Raw genomic sequence first — 24,265 nt, 5'->3', positions numbered from 1 at the left:
AAAGTATTAAAACCTTGTTACAGTTCGAATCCCTAATTAGTTGGAATATTTGACTTCGGGAATAAGGTTAATTTGACGAGCATTTTATAATTATGGCCGATGGACTATTATGGACAAAAACTAGATAGGTATCAAATAAACCAGGACAAAGGACAATTAACCCGGGTAATAATTAATTAAAATCAAAACGTCAAACATCATGATTACGGAAGTTTAAATAAGCATAATACTTTTATTTCATATTTCATCGTACCTTTATTTACTGTCATTTTAATTATTGCAATTTACTTTATCGCAATTTAAATTCTGTCATTTATATTATCATCATTTATCTTTACGCTTTATTTAAAATCGACAAACCGATCATTAAACGGTAAAAACCCCCTTCTATAATAATATTACTATATATAATTATATATATTTTATACAAATATAGTTTTTAAAATATAGCGGTAAACTCAGCTAGCTCCCTGTGGAACGAACCGGACTTACTAAAAACTACATTACTTTACGATTAGGTACACTGCCTATAGTGTTGTAGCAAGGTTTAGGTATATCCACTCTATAAATAAATAAATAACTTGTGTAAAATTGTATCGTATTTAATAGTATTTCGCAATAAAAATATAACTATTTCGTATACACCTCTGCACACATCAATTTTTTGGTGCCGCTGCCGGGGACGCCGAAGCGAAACGCTATAAAAAAAAGATTTTTATTAAGTTTTAATTTCTTTTTATAAAAATATGTTTTAAATATTAAAAATACAAAAATATAAAAAGAAAAACGAAATATATATATTTTTAAGAGTTTGTTTAAAATATATAAAATTATAAAGTTTTTCAATTTCTATTTTAGTTTTTAAAAATTAAGTTTTTATTTATTTTATATAAATAAATTAAAAACAAAAAAATAAAAAAAATATAAAAAGTAATCGGGCCACTACACTGTAGCAGTCCAACATCTGAACTGGATCCGAGGGTCATGCGACCGCATGAAATTATAGCATACACTCCATGCGATCGCATGGAGTGATTTGACAGCCCAGGTACCTCTGCCAACACAATTAGGGTTACGTAATTAATAATAATTATAATAAATTAAATATTAATTAGGGTTTAGTTATTTAATAATTAAGTTTTAGTTTATTTTATTTTGTATTTTTAAGTTTCAATTAGTTTTATTATTTATAAAATTAATACTTTTATAAAATAATAATATAAAAATAATATTTTTATAAAATTGTAATTTTATCATTTTTATTTCTTTTTATAAATTGTATATTTTAATCGTTTAATTCGTAATTTGTATATTTTTCATTCGTAATTAGTTTTAAGATTAGTATTTTGCCGTAGTTAATTTTTATTTCTAGATTTTAAGACTTTGCCGTAAAATCCCTTGAGTGCTTTTTCTTTAGATTAATATTTAGGCGCTTTAAAATTTTGCGACGCCGTTTATATATTTTAGTGCCTTTTAAGTTATTGCCGTTTTGGATATAGAATTCCTTTTAAGCTTTAATACCTTTAGACGCAACTTTTAATATTTAATTTTTAGGCTTTTAAGTTTCGAAGCTTTACTTTCTCATTATTATTTTTTGACCTTTTATTTTTCGATGTTTTTCGACGCACTCTTTTTCTTTCTTATTTCTCGACGCTCTAGTTTTTAGGACATAGAATTTTCTATTTCTTCTCTACAATTTTAAAACGAAAAAATTATTTTAAGCGGTTAAATTGATAGACATCCAAAATTTTCTGGTTCGTAGTAATAGTTGGATTTGTTAGTGGCGAGTTGTGGGCTTCCGATTTAAAGGGACCTGGCTACCTGCTGCATCTATTGGCTATTCGAAACGTGGGCAAAATCAGAAAAGTCTATTAATTTGATAACTTATATAATTTTTATCTTTTATAACTAATAGGATATTCAGTGAATGCACCGAGCAAAACGTTCACCACCTTTCATACTTTCACCACCTGTAACTCGATCAAGACATCTAGCCAATATTGTCGCCGTTGATTTTTCTTTAGAATCGTCATCTAGTCGACCAAGTACTCCAACTCAAATTTCCGTTAATCCATTTTTTGAACCCGACCTCACAATTGAGAACCCGGAGGATATTCAAGGACAATTCAGAGATCCTGAACCAATAATCATTCCTCCGGAACCAACAATTCAGAGATCCTGAACCAACAAATTACTCAGATTACTCATTCAGAGATTGTTGAGGAAGAAACCATTAAATCAGAATCCTCTAGTGATTCAGATTCAACAAATTCAATCATGGAAGTAACGGAACCTCTAAGTATGGAAGATCGAATTAGAGCCACGCGCACTGGCCAAGGTCACGCCATTATTAAGCCAGATATTAATGCACCAGATTATGAAATCAAGGGACAAATCCTACACATGGTAACTAATCAATGCCAATATAGTGGTACGCCAAAAGAAGATCCAAACGAACATCTTTGAACCTTTAATAGGATCTGTACTCTATTCAAAATCAGAGAAGTTGAGGATGAACAGATCTATCTCATGTTATTTCCCTGGACTTTAAAGGGAGAAGCCAAAGATTGGTTAGAATCATTACCTGAAGGAGCGATTGACACATGGGATGTCTTAGTTGAGAAATTTCTTAAAAGATTCTTTCCGGCATCTAAAGCCGTGAGACTTCAAGGAGAAATTGTTACGTTCGCGCAAAAGCCAAATGAAACATTATATGAGGTGTGGACAAGATTCGAAAAATTGTTGAGAGGATGTCCTCAACACGGTTTAGAGACTTATCAAATAGTACAAATATTCTACCAAGGATGCGACGTTGCTACACGAAAAGACATCGACATAGCAGCTGATGGTTCCATTATGAAGAAAACCGCAACTGAAGCTTACAAAATCATTGATAACACAGCCTCCCAATCACATGAGTGGTACCATAAAAAAGATATTTTTCGTTCATCTAAAGCGGCTAGAGCCGATTCTAGCCATGACTTTGATTCCGTTTCCGCAAAAATAGATGTTTTCGAGAGACGAATGGAAAAGATGACTAAAGATATTCACGCAATACGAATCAGTTGTGAGCAATGCGGTGGACCACACTTAACGAAAGATTGTAATGTTGAACAAATGATGGAACAACGTGAGAATGTTTCCTACATGAACCAAATGTCGGGAAATAATTATCAAAATAATTATCAACCGCCAAGGCCAAACTTCAATCGAAATCAAAACATTCTTTACAATCCAAATGGACCTAACAATAACTCGTACAACCAACAAGGTCTGAATAACCAATTAACTCAAAACAACACTTTCAATCAACAAAGACCTAGCTTGTATAAACCACCACAACAACCCGAAGAGAAAAAGTCAAATTTGGAAGAAATGATGGCAAAGCTAATGGAATCTCAAACACAATTCATTACATCTCAAACCCAAACAAATGAGAGGTTTGATCAATCATTAAGAACTCAACAAGCTTCCATTCTGAATCTAGAAAAACACGTAGGTACTCTTGCTAGCATGATGAGTGAGAGGGAACAAGGAAAGCTACCGAGTAATACTGAAGTAAATCCTCGGAATGAGAATGTTAATACGGTGTCAACAAATTCTGAAAAACCATCATCAGAAGATGGGAAGGTTTTTGATGTGAGTAACAATGAAGAAGTTACAACACCACCACCACCCGAGTATGTAAAGCCAGTGGTGGCACCATACAAACCACCCATCCCGTTTCCAAGAAAAGGAGTTGAGTATGAGCAAGTAATAGGTAATAAAGTTTGTGATACCTCTGGAAAGAAGAAGAAGAAAAATAAGAAGGTACAAGAAACAAAAACCGTAAAAGTAAACCCGGTGAAGACAGTTCCACCAAAACCTCCACCCAGGTTGGGTGATCCGGGTGAATTTATTGTTCCTTGCCTACTTATTGATTGTGTCATGTATGATGCACTAGCAGATTTAGGTGCGAGTGTGAGTGTTATGCTCCTTTCATTATATAAGAGATTAGGAGTAGGTGAGTTAAGTCTAACAGAAATGAGCGTTCGACTCTTTGATCAAACCATTAAGTACCCAGTTGGAATTGCTGACGACCTACCCGTTCAAGTGGGTAATTTAACCTTTTTGGTCGAATTTATTGTCATTGACATAGAAGAGGACCCAAACATTCCTCTAATTTTAGGTCGACCATTCTTAGCGTCCACCGGGGCGTTATTTGACGTAAGAGAGGGTAGAATGACACTTAGTAATGATGAAAAATCGATCACCTTTGTTTTACCAACTCCAACGGTAGTGCTTAACAATAATAAAACGCCTAAGTGTAGGGAAGATGAAGCAACACCTAATGATGACCTGATAACAAAGAACCCCATTGTTGATACGAAATTAAATGACTCCGTTATTAATAGTTCAATGAAGAAACTTATTAAACGGATTCGCGATGCTAGAACCAAGGGGAACTTTAAGTTATGTAACCGGTTAGTATCCAATCTATCGCCTAAAGAAAAGGCAAAACTAGTTGAATTTGTGGATATTACACAGGAATCCGACCAATGGCTTAAATCAAAAGTCACAGATATGCAAGTTGATTATGGTCCAAAAGAAATTGACAATGAAGTTAATCACAAATTCGACACCACAGCTACCTAAGTGTGGGGAGATTCAAATGTTCTAAGAAATAATGATGTCTAGAGTTAGTTGTTCTGTTCTCGTGTAGTTCCGAGAATGGAATCCGATTGGTCTTTTCCACTAGCAGACACTAAATAACTAGTTTTCTCCCTCCATTCTGAATTTTTGTTTTGTAGGTTTTGTAGGAAATTAATATGCATTTTTAAAATTTAAGTTTTGTGTGAATTTAAAAAAAAATTACTTTATTTCATTAAGTTTAAAAAAAATGATTTCTAAAATTTGTCGTAAGTTAAAGACTAGATCATAGAATCAAAATTGCTTTACCCGAGGGCGGGGCGACAAATTTTGTTATCATTATTTTTAATATTATTGATCTAAAGTATACCAAAAAAATTAAAAAATTAAAAAAACCCAAAAATCTTTGCTTTTAAAACAATCGCTTTAAAAACGATAAATTTTAAATTTTGTCGAGGGACGGACTAAGTAAACATACCGAAACTACCTAAAGTAAAAGGAAACAAAATTTTAAAAAATTATTCATTTAAATTGTTTTAATAAATAAAGGCTTTATAAAAAAAATATAATTAAAATATTATGTATGTTTGTAGTTTATCTTATGAATAAAACAGGGTAAAACATCGTACTTTCAAAGACTGGCATTAAAGTTCAGCAAAAGCTATTAATTTTGACGACAAGACGCAAAATATCAAATGTGATATAAAATAATATGTTTGCAAACTCGGTATTTTTAATCACTTTTCTACACTAAGGCCACTCCCTATCGTAACTAAACTATTCATCCTCTTAATCTTCCACATCAGCACCACATCAACACCAATATCCTATAACTAACTCATAATTAAACACTCCCTATAATGGCTAAAACAATACTCCCACTTAATATACAACGTACAAGCAATAAAGCATCAAGTCCAACAATAAAAAGCCACTGGACCCACAATTCCTATAACTAAACTTAAAACTTTCGTTAAATCCATGGTAAATGCGGGTAACTAAATCGGGTAATGAGCCCGTGCCTATGGTTAGTTACGGGTAATGACGGGTAATGTGCGGGTAACGGATGGGTAACTAACGATAGGGGGTGGTCTAATCACCCTCATGAATTTATAATTATAGTCTGATTTCATGCAAATGAGGGCATTGCATGATCTCAAGTGTGGGGAAGGGTTATAAATTCTCTCGGGTTTACACTTAGTTTAATTGCCAAATTTTGTGAAAATTTGAAAAAATTTCAATATAATGAATTCAAAATCATGTTTATACATATTTATGAACGATAAAACTAGGTTTTATTACCGAAATTATTGTTACCTCGGAGAGAACATAAATGGAGAAACAACCCAAAACATTAGAATTTATTTAAAATAGAATAGAGGAGAATAAAAAGGTAAAGAAAAAAAAATAAATAAAAGCTAAGTGTGGGAAGAATTTACCAAGTTATTTAAAACACATATCACATATGTTTGTACAAGATTATTACAGGTACTTTTGTTTTGGACAATTTTAATCAGTTTTACCCGATTTACTATATTATATTTGAAAGAAAGATGGATCTACACGATGAATCAATTCCATCATTAAAAGGAAGTAAAGTCTTCCGAAAAAGACACGTGCTTCTTGATTTAGGTCAGGAAGTTGTCGTCCAGACCAGTTGTAGAGTCTACGAAAAACCTTGAAAGGTTTTCTCGAAAATCAGCTGGAAATCCACGGACTTCGGCATCAAACAGGGTCGCCAAGTGGTCAGACTTATCCTAACCATGAGAGGATATGTCTCGTAAAATGGGGAGGGCGCCGTGCAAATTAGCTTGATAAGACTAATGAATCAGACCCCCAGAAAGGATAATCTCCTTAAAAGATTAAAAATCAGCTTTTAAGCCTGATATTACTCAGTCCTTGAGATTGACTTTAAAGATTGAGAATTACAAACTCATGGAATTAGATGATATCTAAACTCGAGCTTGAACGAGAAAATATTTTGATCAAAATTAAAACCGATTTGTTTTCTAGAAAACCTATTTTCAATGCGTTCATTACCATTGAACGTAAAATCCTAGGAATTCACCTGGAATTCATTAGGTCACCTGAACCAAATCGGGTGTCAACCGTAAGAACGGTGGTTGCATAGCATGGTCGAAGACATGACCTTGTGCCAGACCGAAAAACTATAGGGTGATCTTTACTATTGCTCCTACAAAGGATAGTAATTGCATTCAACACGTTATAGACCATAATTAAAAGCATGGCACGGGACATTGCCTTAACAGTTGCTTGTTCAATGCTTTCCTTTACAACCGGACGGTAGTTTACCGAAAGGTAATATACGGAGCAAGTATACAGGACGTGTTGCTTTCCTAATACAAGGTTAGCAAGTGGGTGACACAAAACCATAAGTTTTGAGCTAAAATTTTCAAATTTGAAACCCACAAAAACATTTTGCAAACACCGGTGAAGGGTTATTTCGGAAAACTTATCTAGGGTAAAAGCTAGATTGAATTTTTAAAAGATCAAATGTTTTCATAAAGATCCAATTTCCTTAAAGGATCTAAATTTTTATAAGTCATGTGGGACTGTAAACCACATCGTTACTATCATTGTTTATACCGCTGTATCAAAATCACTGATGTATAAAGTGTGAGAATAAAAAAAAAGTGATTCGAGTGAAGTGTGATTTTATTTCAAGTTCTGTATTGCTTGAGGACAAGCAACGTTCAAGTGTGGGAATATTTGATAGTGCTCCAAATGAACATATATTTAGGCACAATATCCTTCCAATATGAAAAGCTTTTAGTTGTAATTGTTCTATTTTAATGTAATATTCGTTTAAATAAATAAGTGCGAAGATAAAAGAAGAAAACGACGATTTGAAGACGCAAATGACCAAAAAGCTCAAAAGTACAAAGTACAATCCAAGTGGTTTAATTTATTGATAAGAAACGTCTATAAATTACAAGAGTACGAGCCGCGGAACGCAAAATACAAAATATCTCAGCGTACGAAAGGACGTTCGAAAATCCGAAACCGGGACCTGAGCCAACTATCAACGCACGACGCAACGGACCTAAAATTACAAGTCAACTATGCACATAAATATAATATAATATATAAATAATTCTTAAAATTATATATATATATTATATTATATATTAAAAACCGTCGGCAAACTAGGAGACAAACGATTGTGAGCTGGATCCTTGCTCCATGCGATCGTATGGCCTGGAGGCCTAATTCTCATGTGATCGCATGGCCTTCTTTTTCTGGTCACATTCCTATAAAAGGCAGTCTGGTGCTCGAGCTCAAAACACATCTTTTTCTTTTTCCTTCTCTGTAACGTATATATATATATATATATATATATATATATATATATATATATATATTTATAATATAATTTTAATTTTAAATTAATAATAATAAGGTTATTTTAAGAATGTTTTACGGGTTTTAAGTCGAAGTTCTGTCCGTGCAACGCTACGCGATTAATCATCACTGTAGGCTATGTTCTTCCTTTTTAAATTAATGTCTCGTAACTAAGTTATTATTATGCTTATTTGAGCCAAAGTAATCGTGATGTTAGACTAAATGTTAAGACGGGGTTATTAGATTTTGTACCATAATTAAGGTTTGGACAAAAGACCGACACTTGTGGACATTGGACTATTGACTATTAATAGATAGGGGGTATTGTCTAATCGAGCGATAACTTATTGGAACCTGTCGAACCTATCTTCAAATTAGTTAATCTAATAATTATTAAAATGATTATTTATGTTCTATTTAGTGACGTTTATACGACATCTTTTACGATCATTTAGTTAATTATTCGGATTGGGTAATTGATTATTCATTCTGATCAAGTGGGTAAATTAATATTCATATCTCATTAAAACAGGGGTGGATTACATACAAGGATAATTGGTGTAATTGTTAACAAAGTATTAAAACCTTGAATTACCCGCAGTCGATAACCTGGAGTAATTATTAACAAAGTATTAAAACCTTGTTACAGTTCGAATCCTTAATTAGTTGGAATATTTGACTTCGGGAATAAGGTTAATTTGACGAGCATTTTATAATTATGACCGATGGACTATTATGGACAAAAACTAGATAGGTATCAAATAAACCAGGACAAAGGACAATTAACCCGGGTAATAATTAATTAAAATCAAAACGTCAAACATCATGATTACGGAAGTTTAAATAAGCATAATACTTTTATTTCATATTTCATCGTACCTTTATGTACTGTCATTTTAATTACTGCAATTTAGTTTATCGCAATTTAAATTCTGTCATTTATATTATCATCATTTATCTTTACGCTTTATTTAAAATCGACAAACCGGTCATTAAACGGTAAAAACCCCCTTTTATAATAATATTACTATATATAATTATATATATTTTATACAAATATAGTTTTTAAAATATAGCGTTAAACTCAGCTAGCTCCCTGTGGAACGAACCGGACTTACTAAAAACTACACTACTTTACGATTAGGTACACTACCTATAGTGTTGTAGCAAGGTTTAGGTATATCCACTCTGTAAATAAATAAATAACTTGTGCAAAATTGTATCGTATTTAATAGTATTTCGCAATAAAAATATAACTATTTCGTATACACCTCTGCACACATCAGGTTCCATTTATGAAGATACAATCAAAAGCCCTAAATTTAGATGATGAACACGGAAACGAAATTTGGAGTTAGAGCTGCTAGTATCAATACGTAGCTAAGAACGAGGAGAACAACGTTTCTTCTTGCTCTAAAGATCGAATCACGAATCCTCACGCCCGATTTACACTTTGAATCTAGGAAGGTTTTATGTTTTGGGAGAGAAATTAGAAAGAAAAGAAAATGAGATAAATGAATGAGTGGACCAGAATTGGGGCTTAAATCTGCCCTATACGTGAAAAAACCGAAATGCCCTCACTTTCCCTTTAAAATTACAAAATCCGGAACCAAACTCCCAGAAGAGCCACGCCGCGGCCTTCTTTCTCCGCGCCGCGACCTACAGCGTGGTCTAGTGGTCTTGGTTACATGCTGTCTGATCTTGATTTGAGTTCAATACCACGCCGTGACCTAGTGTGGGTTTTGTCCACTAGACGTATATACCCTCTTGAACACGTATAACAACCCTTCGATCACTCTCGTACTCTATTTACATACATGCAACATATATACTTACTCGAATATTATCTCGTTAAGTCCATTGTACGCCCTATATATACATATATTCGTTATACGTCGTACGTGCTCTACATATATACATCGTACGAATAAACGGGTCTTACACCACATTAAAATTAACCGGTACCAACTCGTCCTGGATATTACGCCCATCATTTACAATCGGATCAGAATCAAGGGGGTTGTTACCTTCATCCATTACAGCCTTCATATGATTAACATTGTTTGACTCGTTTAACCCCGGAACCGTAACATTCACCTCCATTATGATGCAGTTCAATGAAACCAGAGCATCCCGTGAGAAACGATCATTGACAACCTGCTCATACTCAGACAAAGCACCTAATTCGTTGACCCAAACAAATGATCTCGAGAACTCGGAACCATCTAAATCCGCTTCCACCACTTCGTGGATGTGTTTGACGTGAGAACAACAAATGAAAGCAAATAAAGAGCCAAGATTATCAAGCTCCAAAGACGATTTAGCAACTGAAAGAACATCACTGAGACGTCCAGCCACTCTCTTGGCACTATCGGCCGACGCATAGGTGGCCGGAACACCCTTCATTTCCACCCAAGCGAACCGGAAGTATTTTCCAGCGAACAACGAAATTGGTGAAATAAGTACAAAGCCTACAGGATCTGCACCTAAAAGTCGATTGCAGTTTTCAATGTCGAAGCACACAACAACGCATCCAAACGCACTAATTTTACATATATGTTTAACCAACATCGAATTTTTAACCAAGAAGGCAGAAAGCTTGACTTCAGAAAGAGGAAAATCATCCACTAACATGGCACTTGCCTCTAGTTGTTTAGAAATAAAAGGATTGGGAGACAAGCACGACGGATCAAAAAAGGCTGGATGAACAAGAAATGGTATTCAAGAATTTGTATTATCAGTAATTCATATTCATAAACGCTCAATACATACTGTTTTTTTTTTTTTTTTTTTTTTGTAAACATTTATAGTGTTTTTCATTCATGTTAGGTTCTAAAACAGAGCGCTAAGTGGAACGAGAACTCTAAAAGGCATAGAGATCGCAAACAGGTAACTGTAGTATCTTTATATAATTCTTAAAATAAACAGGTAACTGTAGTATCTTTATATAATTCTTACCACTTAGTTCTTCAATCTCATATAAACATCATAATTCCATTCAAAATTGATTTATAAGCAGATTGAATATAAGCAAAATTTGAGTAAAACTTATTTTATAAAACTGTTCCTTTTACATAATAATACATTTATATAATTCAAATGGAATGAACATTTTTTATTAAAAACATTTAGATTAATCTCTTTGTATGAAGGCTTATATCAACGATTTGGAAGGAAAAGTCAAAAAACAGAGTGAACGTATTGATTATTTACTAAAGGTAAGTTCAAAATGACCTGTTTACAGTCATATACTATGTATCTTACTATCATTTTATATTATAGTATACATATATGTTAGTACGATTTTAATGCCTAAACATATCATCTTACAGGAAAACACATTTTTGGCTACAAAATCAGGTATGTTTAGAATATCCAAAAATGTTATACTCTACCAACTATATTTATAGAATTGATATTTTATATCTACTAACTATATTACAGATATTACAAACTTTGCTACTTCTTATGATGATTGGTCTTCTAAAATGGACAAAATCATAATCACTCTAACAAAACAAATGTCTGCTTCTTCCACCGATGATTTAATATCTCCAACAATTCAACAAATCAATGATCATTACCTTGAACTTCTAAAAAAAAAGCTGCAAAGATTTGTGTTATTTCTATTGTTAACGCCACCTGGATGTCACCCGCTCAGCAAACATTAATGTGGATTGGTGGTTTGCGTCCTTCAGATATTCTTATAGTAAGTTCAAATTATCATCATCCTTTTGGCCTATATTTTATTTTTCCCAAATGTTTTAAGACATCTATAGATTTTTGCAATAGTTTAATTTATACTATGCAATTTTGTATAATTTCTCTGTTTGTTTCTCTGCAGCTAATAACAAATCATTTAGAATATCCACTTTGAAAAAAGAGGCAGATATTTCTAACATTATGGATCGGTTGAAAAACAATATTGGAAGTACATTCATTGGAAAATGTTTTGTGGACAAAGGAGATTATGCAGCTATGTCAAACTATAGGAACAACATGTTTGAGCAAATGGGAAAATTAACTGTTTTTCAAGACATTTTAGATCAAGCAGATACATTGAGAGCTTTCAATTTAAAAGAAATTCAACGCATCCTAATGAAAAAACAAACAGCGTGAGCTGTCTACATAATTTATCAACATGTGAAGAGATTGAAATCATGGAGCAAGCTATGAGAAACTCGGCCAAAATACTAAATTCACAATCACATAACTGCATTTTTATAATTTTCACATATGCGTCGTATTATGTTTTGGTCGCATATATTGAACTTTATTACATGCACAGATTTAATATGTTAATTGTGTTTTTTTTTAGTTTTATGCATTTAAGAAAAGCAACCTATGGTTACTAATGCTTTAGCAATGATATGTGTTTTTACGACACTCAACATAAGTTACTTAAAGCTTCATATTAACCATAAAACACATTCAATAGTGCCCGCGAAGTCACGGGCCTTAATAATAATAATAATAATAATAATAATAATAATAATAATAATAACAATAATAATAATCAACATCACTTTCAGTCTTTCCAACAACAACAACAACAACAAAACCCAATACCATATGTGTGGTGTATGGGGAGGTGAGATACAGACAATCCTTCCCCTATCTTTGAATAAAGAGAAGTCATTTCTCCACCTAAAGTGATACACTCCAAAAAGTAGAGAAAAAACTTTCTCTTTCTCTTCGACGGATAGAGAGATTGCTTCCGAATGGACCTCCGGCCAATAAGTAAGGAAAAAATTGTATAAAAAATTAAAATAAAATATAAAAAATAAAACATGAGACGCCATGAAAATGGTGGGATCAAATTTTCATGGGTTTTAAATCCTGCACATTCAATTTAGGCTCTAAGCGGCAGTCAAGTCGTCAATAAATCGACGCTTACCGACTCAATTAATAGAGCTAATATGTGATGGGCTGATATAGAACAATAAACATTGGATCCTAAAGGCTAAGGTTTATACTTTATCATGATCATGTATCTATTCATTTTAGTTTTCTGTTGTCAAGTTATTCAGACTAAAAGGAGTATTTTACTCATGTAAGTAGTCTAATCGGTTATCCTGTGATCATTTTCTATCTTTCTCTAGCCAGCTAAGATATCCGACTAAAAAGGTTTAAACTCGTGAGCATATCAGACCCTAACCACTAAATTATATTGGGAGTTTTTTTTATCTATTTGATATACAAAATATAGACTTACCCACCATGAATCCATCATACCCACAATTATGATTTTTGTAACCTTGAATCAATTTAAATGTACACTTCATAATCATAATCATAATAGAACTTATTAGAAACCTGTAATTCTATACTTTCACACTTGGATCAAATCCTACTTCCAACCATTTAGGCTGAATTTGCACCCCAGCATCTCGTAAAGCATTCATAGAAGATCGATATAACCTCGTATCTAACAACGTACCTTCCGCTTTCATATCTTGCAAAAGCTTCACAAGCTCATCAACTCTACTCATTTTCGAGTACACCCCAACCATGATCCCACCCAACGCCCTATCGATCCCACCACCATTAAGCCTATACTCGTTAAAATACTTTATACACGTTTCAAACTCTCGAGCCTTACTATACGCACTTATAACGCTCGTATAACTAACTTTATCGGGTACAACTTTCCTTCTTTTCATTTCCTTCCATATCTTCTCTAATTGCCTTAGATTCAACACTTTCCCGTGCATATCGAGTAGCGAATTGTAAATCCACACGTTCGGTTCGATCCCTTTTTCTTTCATTTTAGCCACGAGCCTCATCGCGTCTCTAATCCGATTCGTTTTCCCATACATTGCGATTATACTCGAATACGCCACCACACATTTGTCGAAACCCTTATTCTCCATTTCCGAAAATACCCCTTCGGCTTTTTCATAGAGCCCGATTTTACAATACACATTTATTACCGACGCGTAGGTCACTTGTCCCGGTACACAACCCTGCGAGACTAAATCTTCGTACACTTTAGCTGCGTTACTCGGGCCTTTTTTCTTCGAGTACCCGTTAACTATAGCACAAAAGATACAATCCGAAACCCTAACACTCATTTTCTTCATATAAGAAACAACATCGATGGTCTTTTCGAGTAAACCTAATTCAATGTACATCAAAACCAGCTTTAAAAACACCGAAGGGTCTCTCAACATCTTTTTACCCTCGGCTTCATCCAAAAGCTCTTCGGCTAATTTTACTTCTCGGATACTCACAAACGAAGAGATCAACGAGGCGTAGAAAGACGGGTCTTCTGGGAAGCCCTTTTTCGTCATTTCACGAAAAAAGTCTAACGCTTCAAACGGTCTTCCAAGTTTCCCTAAAGATTCGCATAAAATGCGATAAATTTGAGTGCAATATGATGTGCATTTGATCTCACTGGATTCGAACTCTTTAAACAACGAAACAACACTCTCGTTCTTACCCATTTTAAGATACGCTTCCATTGTGTGGCCGTAACATTCGGAATCTAATTCGATACCCGAAGATTTCATGATTTGAAATACATTTACAGTGCTACTGTACATATGAAGCTTGTTGTAAGCTTTCATGGCAGCATTAAAGGTTAAACAAGCAACTTCTTTCTCAAATTTCAAAATATGAAGCAAATTATTAGCAAGTTTAAATCTTCTAGCTCTAATGCAACTACTGATTAATCTACAACAGGATGAAGCATCTGGGTAGACATTAAATTTCCTAAAATCTTCAGAAATTAACCAAATTTGATTCCAATCTTTCAAACGTAACGAATACCTTATGACAAGATGCAAAGTTGATCTTTCGGGTACAAAATCTGGAGTTCTAATAGCTTTTAAGTACCGTTCGAAACCATTTTCTTCAGTTTCTTGATTCTTGAACAGATTTTGGATTGAGACGTTAAGGTTCTCAGATTCGGGTTCTTGAAAATCTTGAAATTCTTCTAAAATGGGTGGCGGGTAACTGCTGCTAGATAAATTAAGGATCTTTATTCTTGAAAAAGATGAACAGAGTGGGGATACAAAAAGAAGAATTGGTGAAGATTTAATTTGATTGAAATTGAATTTTTTGTGATTTTTGTTAGTGGAAGTTAATTGGAAATCTGAAGAAGAAGGGGAAACAGCCATTGTTGATATATGAGATAAGGCATTGAAATTTAAAGGAAGAAGAATAAGGAGTGTATATATACCTTATCATCCTGTTTGGAATTTTGTTTGGTGAATATTGCACACACAAAAAGTAGGTGATCATGCATCAACTATATTAGATAGGTCTATTCATAAAAAGTTACAACTTATACCCTAAATTATGCAGTTACTTACAAAAGTAGTCCTTGACTATCTGAAGATGAAAATTTTATCATTCTTATGTTGAATTTTGAACAAATCAATACAATCAATACTAATAACTAAAACTGCTCCTATAGAACTTCAATTACTTGGTCCTTTAACATGTTTACCTTTTCTTATGACGAATGGGTCAAACGGGTCGTCCAAAGTGAGCTGAATACAACCTCCTAATGGCTTTATACAAGAGCTTTGATTATTAATCTCATCATACAATCTTTGTGAATACATTTAAACCACATCCAATATTTACCCTGCCACTAGTCCCACCCATTTTACCACTTCAAAAGGGGGAAATTGGGCAGATAACAAGCATACATAAATAGAGTGCAAGTGACCCAAAAACTAAAGATCCATTTCTCAAATATATAACATTGCAAACATAGTCAGTATCATACAAAGTACATGAAACAATAAAAATGTTTCAAATGGTGATTTTTAAAATTAAACAGTGCTCATTCAAGCAATACTACATAAGGCCACCAAAATGTCATCCCAAAATCACAACTAATCATATTACTGTAAGTTTTTCCTGCAGTAAATCATGGCATTTAACAGCACAAATTCACTTAATCTATATCTCTATATCTAAAAAAGACCCAATCATAACAAGAAACATACCAACTTCTATCTTTCAAACTCTCAATTCTGTTCAACACTCCCAAAAAGCTTCATTCATGACAATGGTGTTCTAATTTTTTTCTTTTTTTTTTGAAAGGCAAGCCCACAAAGTGTAGCAGGTGAGGATTGAACCTGAGTTCCTTTGAAACTTTCCAAGCATCTTACCACCAAGCCACCCCTTAGGATTGCAATGGTGTTCTAATATACCCTTCAACATCAAATTTCTTAGGTGAAAGTTCGCAATGCTTTTCAAACTGAACTTTCGCTTCATCGTTTTTAACTAAAAATGATTCCTTTACAAAAATACGGTCGAAAATCATTCGGGTCTTAACTAAGTACCTCATCATAACTTTTCAATGCCTCGTCAAAATTGTTGTGTAAAATTGAATTTGTACAATTATTAACCTAATATCCCTATCATCTTTTTCCTTATTTTCATTAACTGCAATCTCTATAGCCTTTTCGAATCTTTTAATTACTAATTCACCTTCACCACAACTATCCATCCACAATGCATATTCGAATACTGCTTCGAATGAAACCGGGTTCTTTTCAAGTATTTATTCTAATGCTTCTCGAACCGGTTCGAATTCGCTCATTTCCTTTACTAATCTCGCAATTAAGAATTTAAACTCTCTAAAAGTTTTAAACTTTCTTCATCATCACCTGCTTCTTGTTTCTGTTCTGGTAATGTTTTCATAGCAGTGATCGCTTCTGAATTAGATTCCAATAAATTTGTCAATACGATTTCTGTTTGGGTAATATGATTGGAATTTGATTCCAAGATATCTGGTAATTGAGATTCTTCAAGGGTTTTTCGGATTCCGTTTGGGTAATGGGATCAGCAACGGCGGGGTAATTTTGGAATTTGAGAAAAAGGCGGCGGCTGTGGCGGTGAATATGATGGTCCTGGCGGTGTTCGTTAGGTTTGGGGATGGAAGTAAATTGATTATTTGATTAGGGTTGAAGATGGAGAATTGAGGTTTTTTGGTGATGGAATGAAAATTTTGATGAGATTGATAGAGCTAATTCCATTGTTGTAGGTTTAGGTTTTTGATAGGAATGATATATGCTATAAACATCACTTTGACGTCTTGCGCCTACGTCTTGCGCCACGATCGTCTGCCCGCTCGGCACCTCACTTTCGAGTCATCGGATCGTCGCATGATTTTGATCATTTTACGAGAGGATGCAACAATTAATCACCTATCGATATCTTCATATCGATCTCAAATACCTACAGTTATCATTTATATAAAAAGTCAAACTCGATTCATCCTCAATTTTTCGATTGCTCCCTCAAAAGTCTTGACCGAATACTCCGCGAGCAGCAGTGATTTTTGAAACCAAGATCATAATCATGCACAATTATCTAGTAGTCAAGAATTTTTGTTTTGATAAATCATTTCTTTTCTATTTGTAATATTATGAAACTGTTATAATTCAGTAGGCTTATAACTACCTTTAGTGGTTTGATTCTTGATGTTATAATTCAGTAGGCTTATAACTACCTTTAGTGGTTTGATTCTTGATGTTATAATTCAGTAGGCTTATAACTACCTTTAGTGATTTGATTCTTGATTTAGAATACTAATAATGAAGTGTAAGAACAAAAATGATAATGGAGAGAAAGAAAGAAACACTTTGTAAGTGTGAGAAATGGTGCAAGTTTAATGCTTGCATTCATTAGTATTTATAGCCTAAAATCTCAATATAAAAATACATACTTTGTGTACCAAAATTGACTATATGTATACACCAAAATTGACTATCCATATCTATATTATTATTATTATTATAACACTCCCCCTTGGATAGCAATTTTATTTTGTTGAAGATCAACTATAAATTACTGCCTCGTTAAAAACCTTGCTAAAGAAAACCCAGTGGGAAAAAAACTTTAGCTAAGGGAAAAAGAGTGCAGCATGGAGTTGACTCCCCCTCAAGTAGACATCGCTTCAGCTGTTACATCTTTTGAACATGTCTCATGCCAATGTTATGAACGTGTGTTCTGAAAATAGCAGTTGGAAGTGCTTTCGTGAAAAGATCAGCAGAGTTTTTGCTAGATTGCACATATCTCATTTCAATCTGGTTGTCCTTAATGAGATTTTGAGTGTATGAGAAGAATCTAGGTGGTATGTGTTTTGTTCGGTCACTTTTGATATACCCTTCTTTCATCTGTGCTATGCAAGCTGCATTATCTTCATAGATAGTTGTTGGACTTTTATCGCGTTCTAGTCCACAAGAATCAGTAATGAGTTGTGTCATTGATCTCAACCAAAAACATTCTCGAGTAGCTTCATGTAATGCAATCACTTCGGCATGATTTGACGATGTAGCAACAAGTGTTTGTTTTTGAGAACGCCATGATATTGCAGTACCTCCATTTAGGAATACATATCCAGTTTGAGATTTAGCTTTATGTGGATCAGATAAATAACCTGCATCTGCATAACCAACCAAATCTTGTTTTGATTCGTTAGAATAAAATAATCCTAAATCAGTAGTTCCTCGAAGGTATCGAAATATGTGTTTGATCCCATTCCAGTGTCTTTTGGTAGGAGCAGAGCTGAACCTTGCCAACAAATTAACTGCAAAAGAAATGTCAGGTCTTGTACAATTTGTAAGATACATAAGAGCTCCAATTGCACTAAGATATGGTACTTCTGGTCCAAGAATGTCTTCTTGATCTTCACATGGACGAAATGGATCAGCTTCAACATTGAGTGATCTAACAACCATAGGAGTACTTAATGGTTTTGCCTTGTCCATATTGAAACGTTTCAAAATCTTTTCAGTATATGTTGTTTGATGTACAAGTAAACCATTAGGCATATGCTCAATTTGTAAACCAAGGCAATACTTGGTTTTTCCGAGATCTTTCATTTCAAATTCTTTCTTTAGAAGTTGAATGGCTTCATGGATCTCTTTATTTGTACCTATGATGTTAAGATCATCAACATAAACAGCTATGATCACATATCCGGATGTTGTTTTCTTAATGAAAACACAAGGGCAAGTAAGATTATTTGTATACCCTTTGCTTATCAAGTAATCACTTAATCGGTTATACCACATACGTCCCGATTGTTTTAACCCATATAAAGATCTTTGTAATTTAATCGAATACATTTCTTTGGGTTTTGCATTTGATGCGTCTGGTACCTTAAATCCTTCAGGTATCTTCATATATATATCACTATCAAGTGATCCATATAGATAAGCAGTCACAACATCCATGAGATGCATTTCTAAATTTTTAGAAACTGCCAGACTGATTAAGTACCTAAAAGTAATTGCATCCATAACAGGAGAATAAGTTTCTTCATAATCAATTCCCGGTCTTTGAGAAAAACCTTGAGCTACAAGTCTAGCTTTATACCTTGTAACTTCATTTTTCTCATTTCTTTTTCGGACAAAAATCCATCTGTATCCTACAGGTTTCACATCTTTAGGAGTGAGAATGATGGATCCGAAAACTTTTCTTTTATTGAGTGATTCTAATTCAGCTCGTATTGCTTCTTTCCATTGAGCCCAATCATGTCTATTTTGACATTCAACCATAGATGTTGGTTCTGGATCATCATCATTATTCATGATGTCATATGCAACATTAAATGAAAATTTCTCATCAAGATTTTTCATTTCATTTCGGTTCCATAATATTTTTGAATATGCATAATTGATTGCAATTTCTGTATTGACATCATCAATCTCCTCTGCAGTAGGAGTACTGATTTGTGGTTCTTCTTGAACACTTTCTTTTACTTCATTATCAGCTGATTTTCTTTTTCGAGGATTTTTATCCTTTGAACCGATTGGTCTTCCACGTTTCTGACGTGGCAAAGATTCATGAGTGACGTTACTGCCAGCTTTTGGAATTTCAATTCGAGCTGGAGTATTTACTGCTGGTATATATGATTTTGTCACCGTTTTTGTATCTGTAAATGCATCAGGCAATTGATTTGCAAGTTCTTGTATATGCATTATCTTTTGAACTTCTGTCTCGCATTCTTTTGTGCGAGGATCAAGATACTTTAATTGAGGTTCACACCATGAAAACATCATTTTCTTTATTTTTCATTTCTCCCCCTAATCTAGGGAACAATGTTTCATTAAAATGACAATCAGCAAAACGTGCTGTAAAAACGTCACCTGTCATAGGTTCAATATACCTTAATATTGAAGATGTTTCATATCCAACATATATTCCCAACCTCCTTTGAGGACCCATTTTTGTACGTTGTGGTGTCGCAATTGGAACATACACTGCACAACCAAATGTTCTAAGATGGGAAATATTTGGCTCTTGACCAAAAGCAAGTTGTAGGGGGGAATATTTATGACTTGCACTTGGTCTGATGCGAATCAATGCAGCAGCATGTAAAATTGCATGACCCCATATAGATACAGGGAGTTTTGTTCTCATTATCAATGGTCTAGCGATTAACTGTAAACGTTTAATCAATGACTCGGCTAAACCATTTTGTGTATGCACATGAGCAACAGAATGTTCAACAACAATTCCTATAGACATGCAATAGTCATTAAATGCTTGAGATGTAAATTCACCAGCATTATCAAGTCTCACCCTTTTAATGGTGTAATCAGGAAAATGAGCTCTCAATTTAATAATTTGGGCAAGAAATTTTGCAAATGCCACATTACGGCTTGATAACAGACAAACATGAGACCATCTGCTAGATGCGTCTATTAGAACCATGAAATATCTAAATGGTCCACATGGTGGATGAATTGGTCCACATATATCACCTTGAATTCTTTCAAGAAACATTGGTGATTCTTTCTCAACCTTAAGTGGTGAGGGTCTAGTTATCAATTTTCCAAGAGAGCAAGATGTACATGGAACCATTGTATCATGATGGATTTTTCTATCCTTTAGTGGATGTCCATGAGTACATTCAATAATCCTTTTCATCATTGTTGATCCTGGATGGCCTAATCTGTTATGCCATAAACTGAATACACCAGGATCAATATATTTTTCGTTAACTACCATATGTATTTCTGGTACATTTATATGTGTATAATGTAATCCAGAACTAAGTCTTGGCAGTTTTTCAACCACATGACTCTTGTCAGTGATACTTAAATATTTCTCATTTTCTGTTGTCACTGACTGATAATCATACCCGTTAAGGTATATGTCGGAGAAACTCAATAAATTTCTGCTTGACTTGGGAGAAAATAAGGCATCATTTATTAAAAATTTTGTACCATTTGGTAGTATGAAATTTGCCTTTCCTATCCCTTTTATCAAGTTAGCAGGTCCTGATATTGTATGTATAGTTCCTTCCGTTGGTTTTAGATCAATAAAATATTTCTCGGATTTAAGTATAGTGTGTGTAGTTCCACTGTCTGCTATACAGAGATCTCCACCACTTGATTGATGTTGTATTCCAGCAAAATTCATATTGAACTTCATATATAAGAAATAAATAGTGAGTACATTAATATTACACAATATTTTAAACGCAAATAGATAGTACTGAAACATTTAGCAAACATAATGACAAAGACAGACGATATTAAATCGTTTATTTTTCAAAAGACACACAACTTAAACATTCAAGAAATCTTCATATAAATCAGATGGTTTCTCAGTGACTGTTGGATCAATATTATCCACAAAATTTACTTCCTTTTCTTTACCTTTCAGCGAATCCTGATACATCTTAACAAGATGTTTAGATGTTCGGCAAGTATTAGCCCAGTGGCCCATTCTACCACATCTGTAGCAAGATTCTTCAGAATTTTTAGAAGAATTTTCTTCAACATCTTGTTTAATGGGCTTGTTTTGTGGTTGATATTTATATTTTCGTGGATTACTATTTCTTTGACCACCACGGCCACGACCACGACCACGTCCACGCCCATTACCATTACCATAAGGATGGTTTCTACCATAGTTATGGCTTTTGGCATGATGATGGTGATGGTTATTATAACCACGACCTTGCCCGCGTCCTTGTCCCTGTTTATAATTATTTGCAGTATTTGCTTCAGGGATTGCAAGTGTACCAGTAGGACGGGATTGCTGATTTTTCATTAATAGCTCATCATTTTGCTCTGCAACTAAGAGATATGAATTAAGTTCAGGATATGTTTTGAACTTTAGCATTCTCAAATTTCTTTGCACTGTGATGTTTGCAGCATTCATTGTGGAGAAAGTTTTCTCCATCATGTCTGCATCACTAATTTCATGTCCACAGAATTTAAGTTGTGAACATGTATTATACAGAGCTGAGCTGTATTCATTTACTTTCTTAAAGTCTTGGAACATTAATGTTCTCCATTGTTTTAAACTTGCACCATTTCTCACACTTACAAAGTGTTTCTTTCTTTCTCTCCATTATCATCTTTGTTCTTACACTTCATTATTAGTATTCTAAATCAAGAATCAAATCACTAAAGGTAGTTATAAGTCTACTGAATTATAACATCAAGAATCAAACCACTAAAGGTAGTTATAAGCCTACTGAATTATAACATCAAGAATCAAACCACTAGGCTTATAACTACCTTTAGTGGTTTGATTCTTGATGTTATAATTCAGTAGGCTTATAACTACCTTTAGTGGTTTGATTCTTGATGTTATAATTCAGTAGGCTTATAACTACCTTTAGTGATTTGATTCTTGATTTAGAATACTAATAATGAAGTGTAAGAACAAAGATGATAATGGAGAGAAAGAAAGAAACACTTTGTAAGTGTGAGAAATGGTGCAAGTTTAATGCTTGCATTCATGAGTATTTATAGCCTAAAATCTCAATATAAAAATACATACTTTGTGTACCAAAATTGACTATATGTATACACCAAAATTGACTATCCATATCTATATTATTATTATTATTATAACACTCCCCCTTGGATAGCAATTTTATTTTGTTGAAGATCAACTATAAATTACTGCCTCGTTAAAAACCTTGCTAAAGAAAACCCAGTGGGAAAAAACTTTAGCTAAGGGAAAAAGAGTGCAGCATGGAGTTGACTCCCCCTCAAGTAGACATCGCTTCAGCTGTTACATCTTTTGAACATGTCTCATGCCAATGTTATGAACGTGTGTTCTGAAAATAGCAGTTGGAAGTGCTTTCGTGAAAAGATCAGCAGAGTTTTTGCTAGATTGCACATATCTCATTTCAATCTGGTTGTCCTTAATGAGATTTTGAGTGTATGAGAAGAATCTAGGTGGTATGTGTTTTGTTCGGTCACTTTTGATATACCCTTCTTTCATCTGTGCTATGCAAGCTGCATTATCTTCATAGATAGTTGTTGGACTTTTATCGCGTTCTAGTCCACAAGAATCAGTAATGAGTTGTGTCATTGATCTCAACCAAAAACATTCTCGAGTAGCTTCATGTAATGCAATCACTTCGGCATGATTTGACGATGTAGCAACAAGTGTTTGTTTTTGAGAACGCCATGATATTGCAGTACCTCCATTTAGGAATACATATCCAGTTTGAGATTTAGCTTTATGTGGATCAGATAAATAACCTGCATCTGCATAACCAACCAAATCTTGTTTTGATTCGTTAGAATAAAATAATCCTAAATCAGTAGTTCCTCGAAGGTATCGAAATATGTGTTTGATCCCATTCCAGTGTCTTTTGGTAGGAGCAGAGCTGAACCTTGCCAACAAATTAACTGCAAAAGAAATGTCAGGTCTTGTACAATTTGTAAGATACATAAGAGCTCCAATTGCACTAAGATATGGTACTTCTGGTCCAAGAATGTCTTCTTGATCTTCACATGGACGAAATGGATCAGCTTCAACATTGAGTGATCTAACAACCATAGGAGTACTTAATGGTTTTGCCTTGTCCATATTGAAACGTTTCAAAATCTTTTCAGTATATGTTGTTTGATGTACAAGTAAACCATTAGGCATATGCTCAATTTGTAAACCAAGGCAATACTTGGTTTTTCCGAGATCTTTCATTTCAAATTCTTTCTTTAGAAGTTGAATGGCTTCATGGATCTCTTTATTTGTACCTATGATGTTAAGATCATCAACATAAACAGCTATGATCACATATCCGGATGTTGTTTTCTTAATGAAAACACAAGGGCAAGTAAGATTATTTGTATACCCTTTGCTTATCAAGTAATCACTTAATCGGTTATACCACATACGTCCCGATTGTTTTAACCCATATAAAGATCTTTGTAATTTAATCGAATACATTTCTTTGGGTTTTGCATTTGATGCTTCTGGTACCTTAAATCCTTCAGGTATCTTCATATATATATCACTATCAAGTGATCCATATAGGTAAGCAGTCACA

General features: G+C 33.9%; 2 protein-coding genes and 1 pseudogene across 2 annotated transcripts; 1 reads left to right on the top strand and 2 right to left on the bottom strand.

Annotated features, from left to right (window-relative positions):
* The first annotated feature begins 10,624 nt into the window (after positions 1-10,624).
* On the top strand, positions 10,625-12,111 carry LOC139860218 (transcription factor TGA2.3-like). Its single transcript, XM_071848988.1, has 6 exons — positions 10,625-10,690; positions 10,822-10,881; positions 11,145-11,210; positions 11,325-11,352; positions 11,437-11,640; positions 11,837-12,111. Exons 1-6 carry the CDS (start codon positions 10,625-10,627, stop codon positions 12,109-12,111), a joined length of 699 nt encoding a protein of 232 aa, XP_071705089.1.
* An 802-nt stretch (positions 12,112-12,913) lies between these two features.
* LOC139857671 (pentatricopeptide repeat-containing protein At5g13770, chloroplastic-like) lies at positions 12,914-15,145 on the bottom strand. Its single transcript, XM_071846496.1, has one exon. The coding sequence runs from the start codon at positions 15,111-15,113 to the stop codon at positions 13,317-13,319; it is 1,797 nt and encodes a 598-aa protein (XP_071702597.1). The 5' UTR covers positions 15,114-15,145; the 3' UTR covers positions 12,914-13,316.
* A 987-nt stretch (positions 15,146-16,132) lies between these two features.
* On the bottom strand, positions 16,133-16,988 carry LOC139860217 (protein SLOW GREEN 1, chloroplastic-like; annotated as a pseudogene).
* Positions 16,989-24,265: the final 7,277 nt, after the last annotated feature.

The sequence above is a fragment of the Rutidosis leptorrhynchoides genome, chromosome 7 (genome assembly GCF_046630445.1).
Source record: "Rutidosis leptorrhynchoides isolate AG116_Rl617_1_P2 chromosome 7, CSIRO_AGI_Rlap_v1, whole genome shotgun sequence".
Taxonomy (NCBI): domain Eukaryota; kingdom Viridiplantae; phylum Streptophyta; class Magnoliopsida; order Asterales; family Asteraceae; genus Rutidosis; species Rutidosis leptorrhynchoides.
Note: the sequence above shows the minus strand (reverse complement) of the source record. Positions and strands in the feature narration are given on the sequence as shown.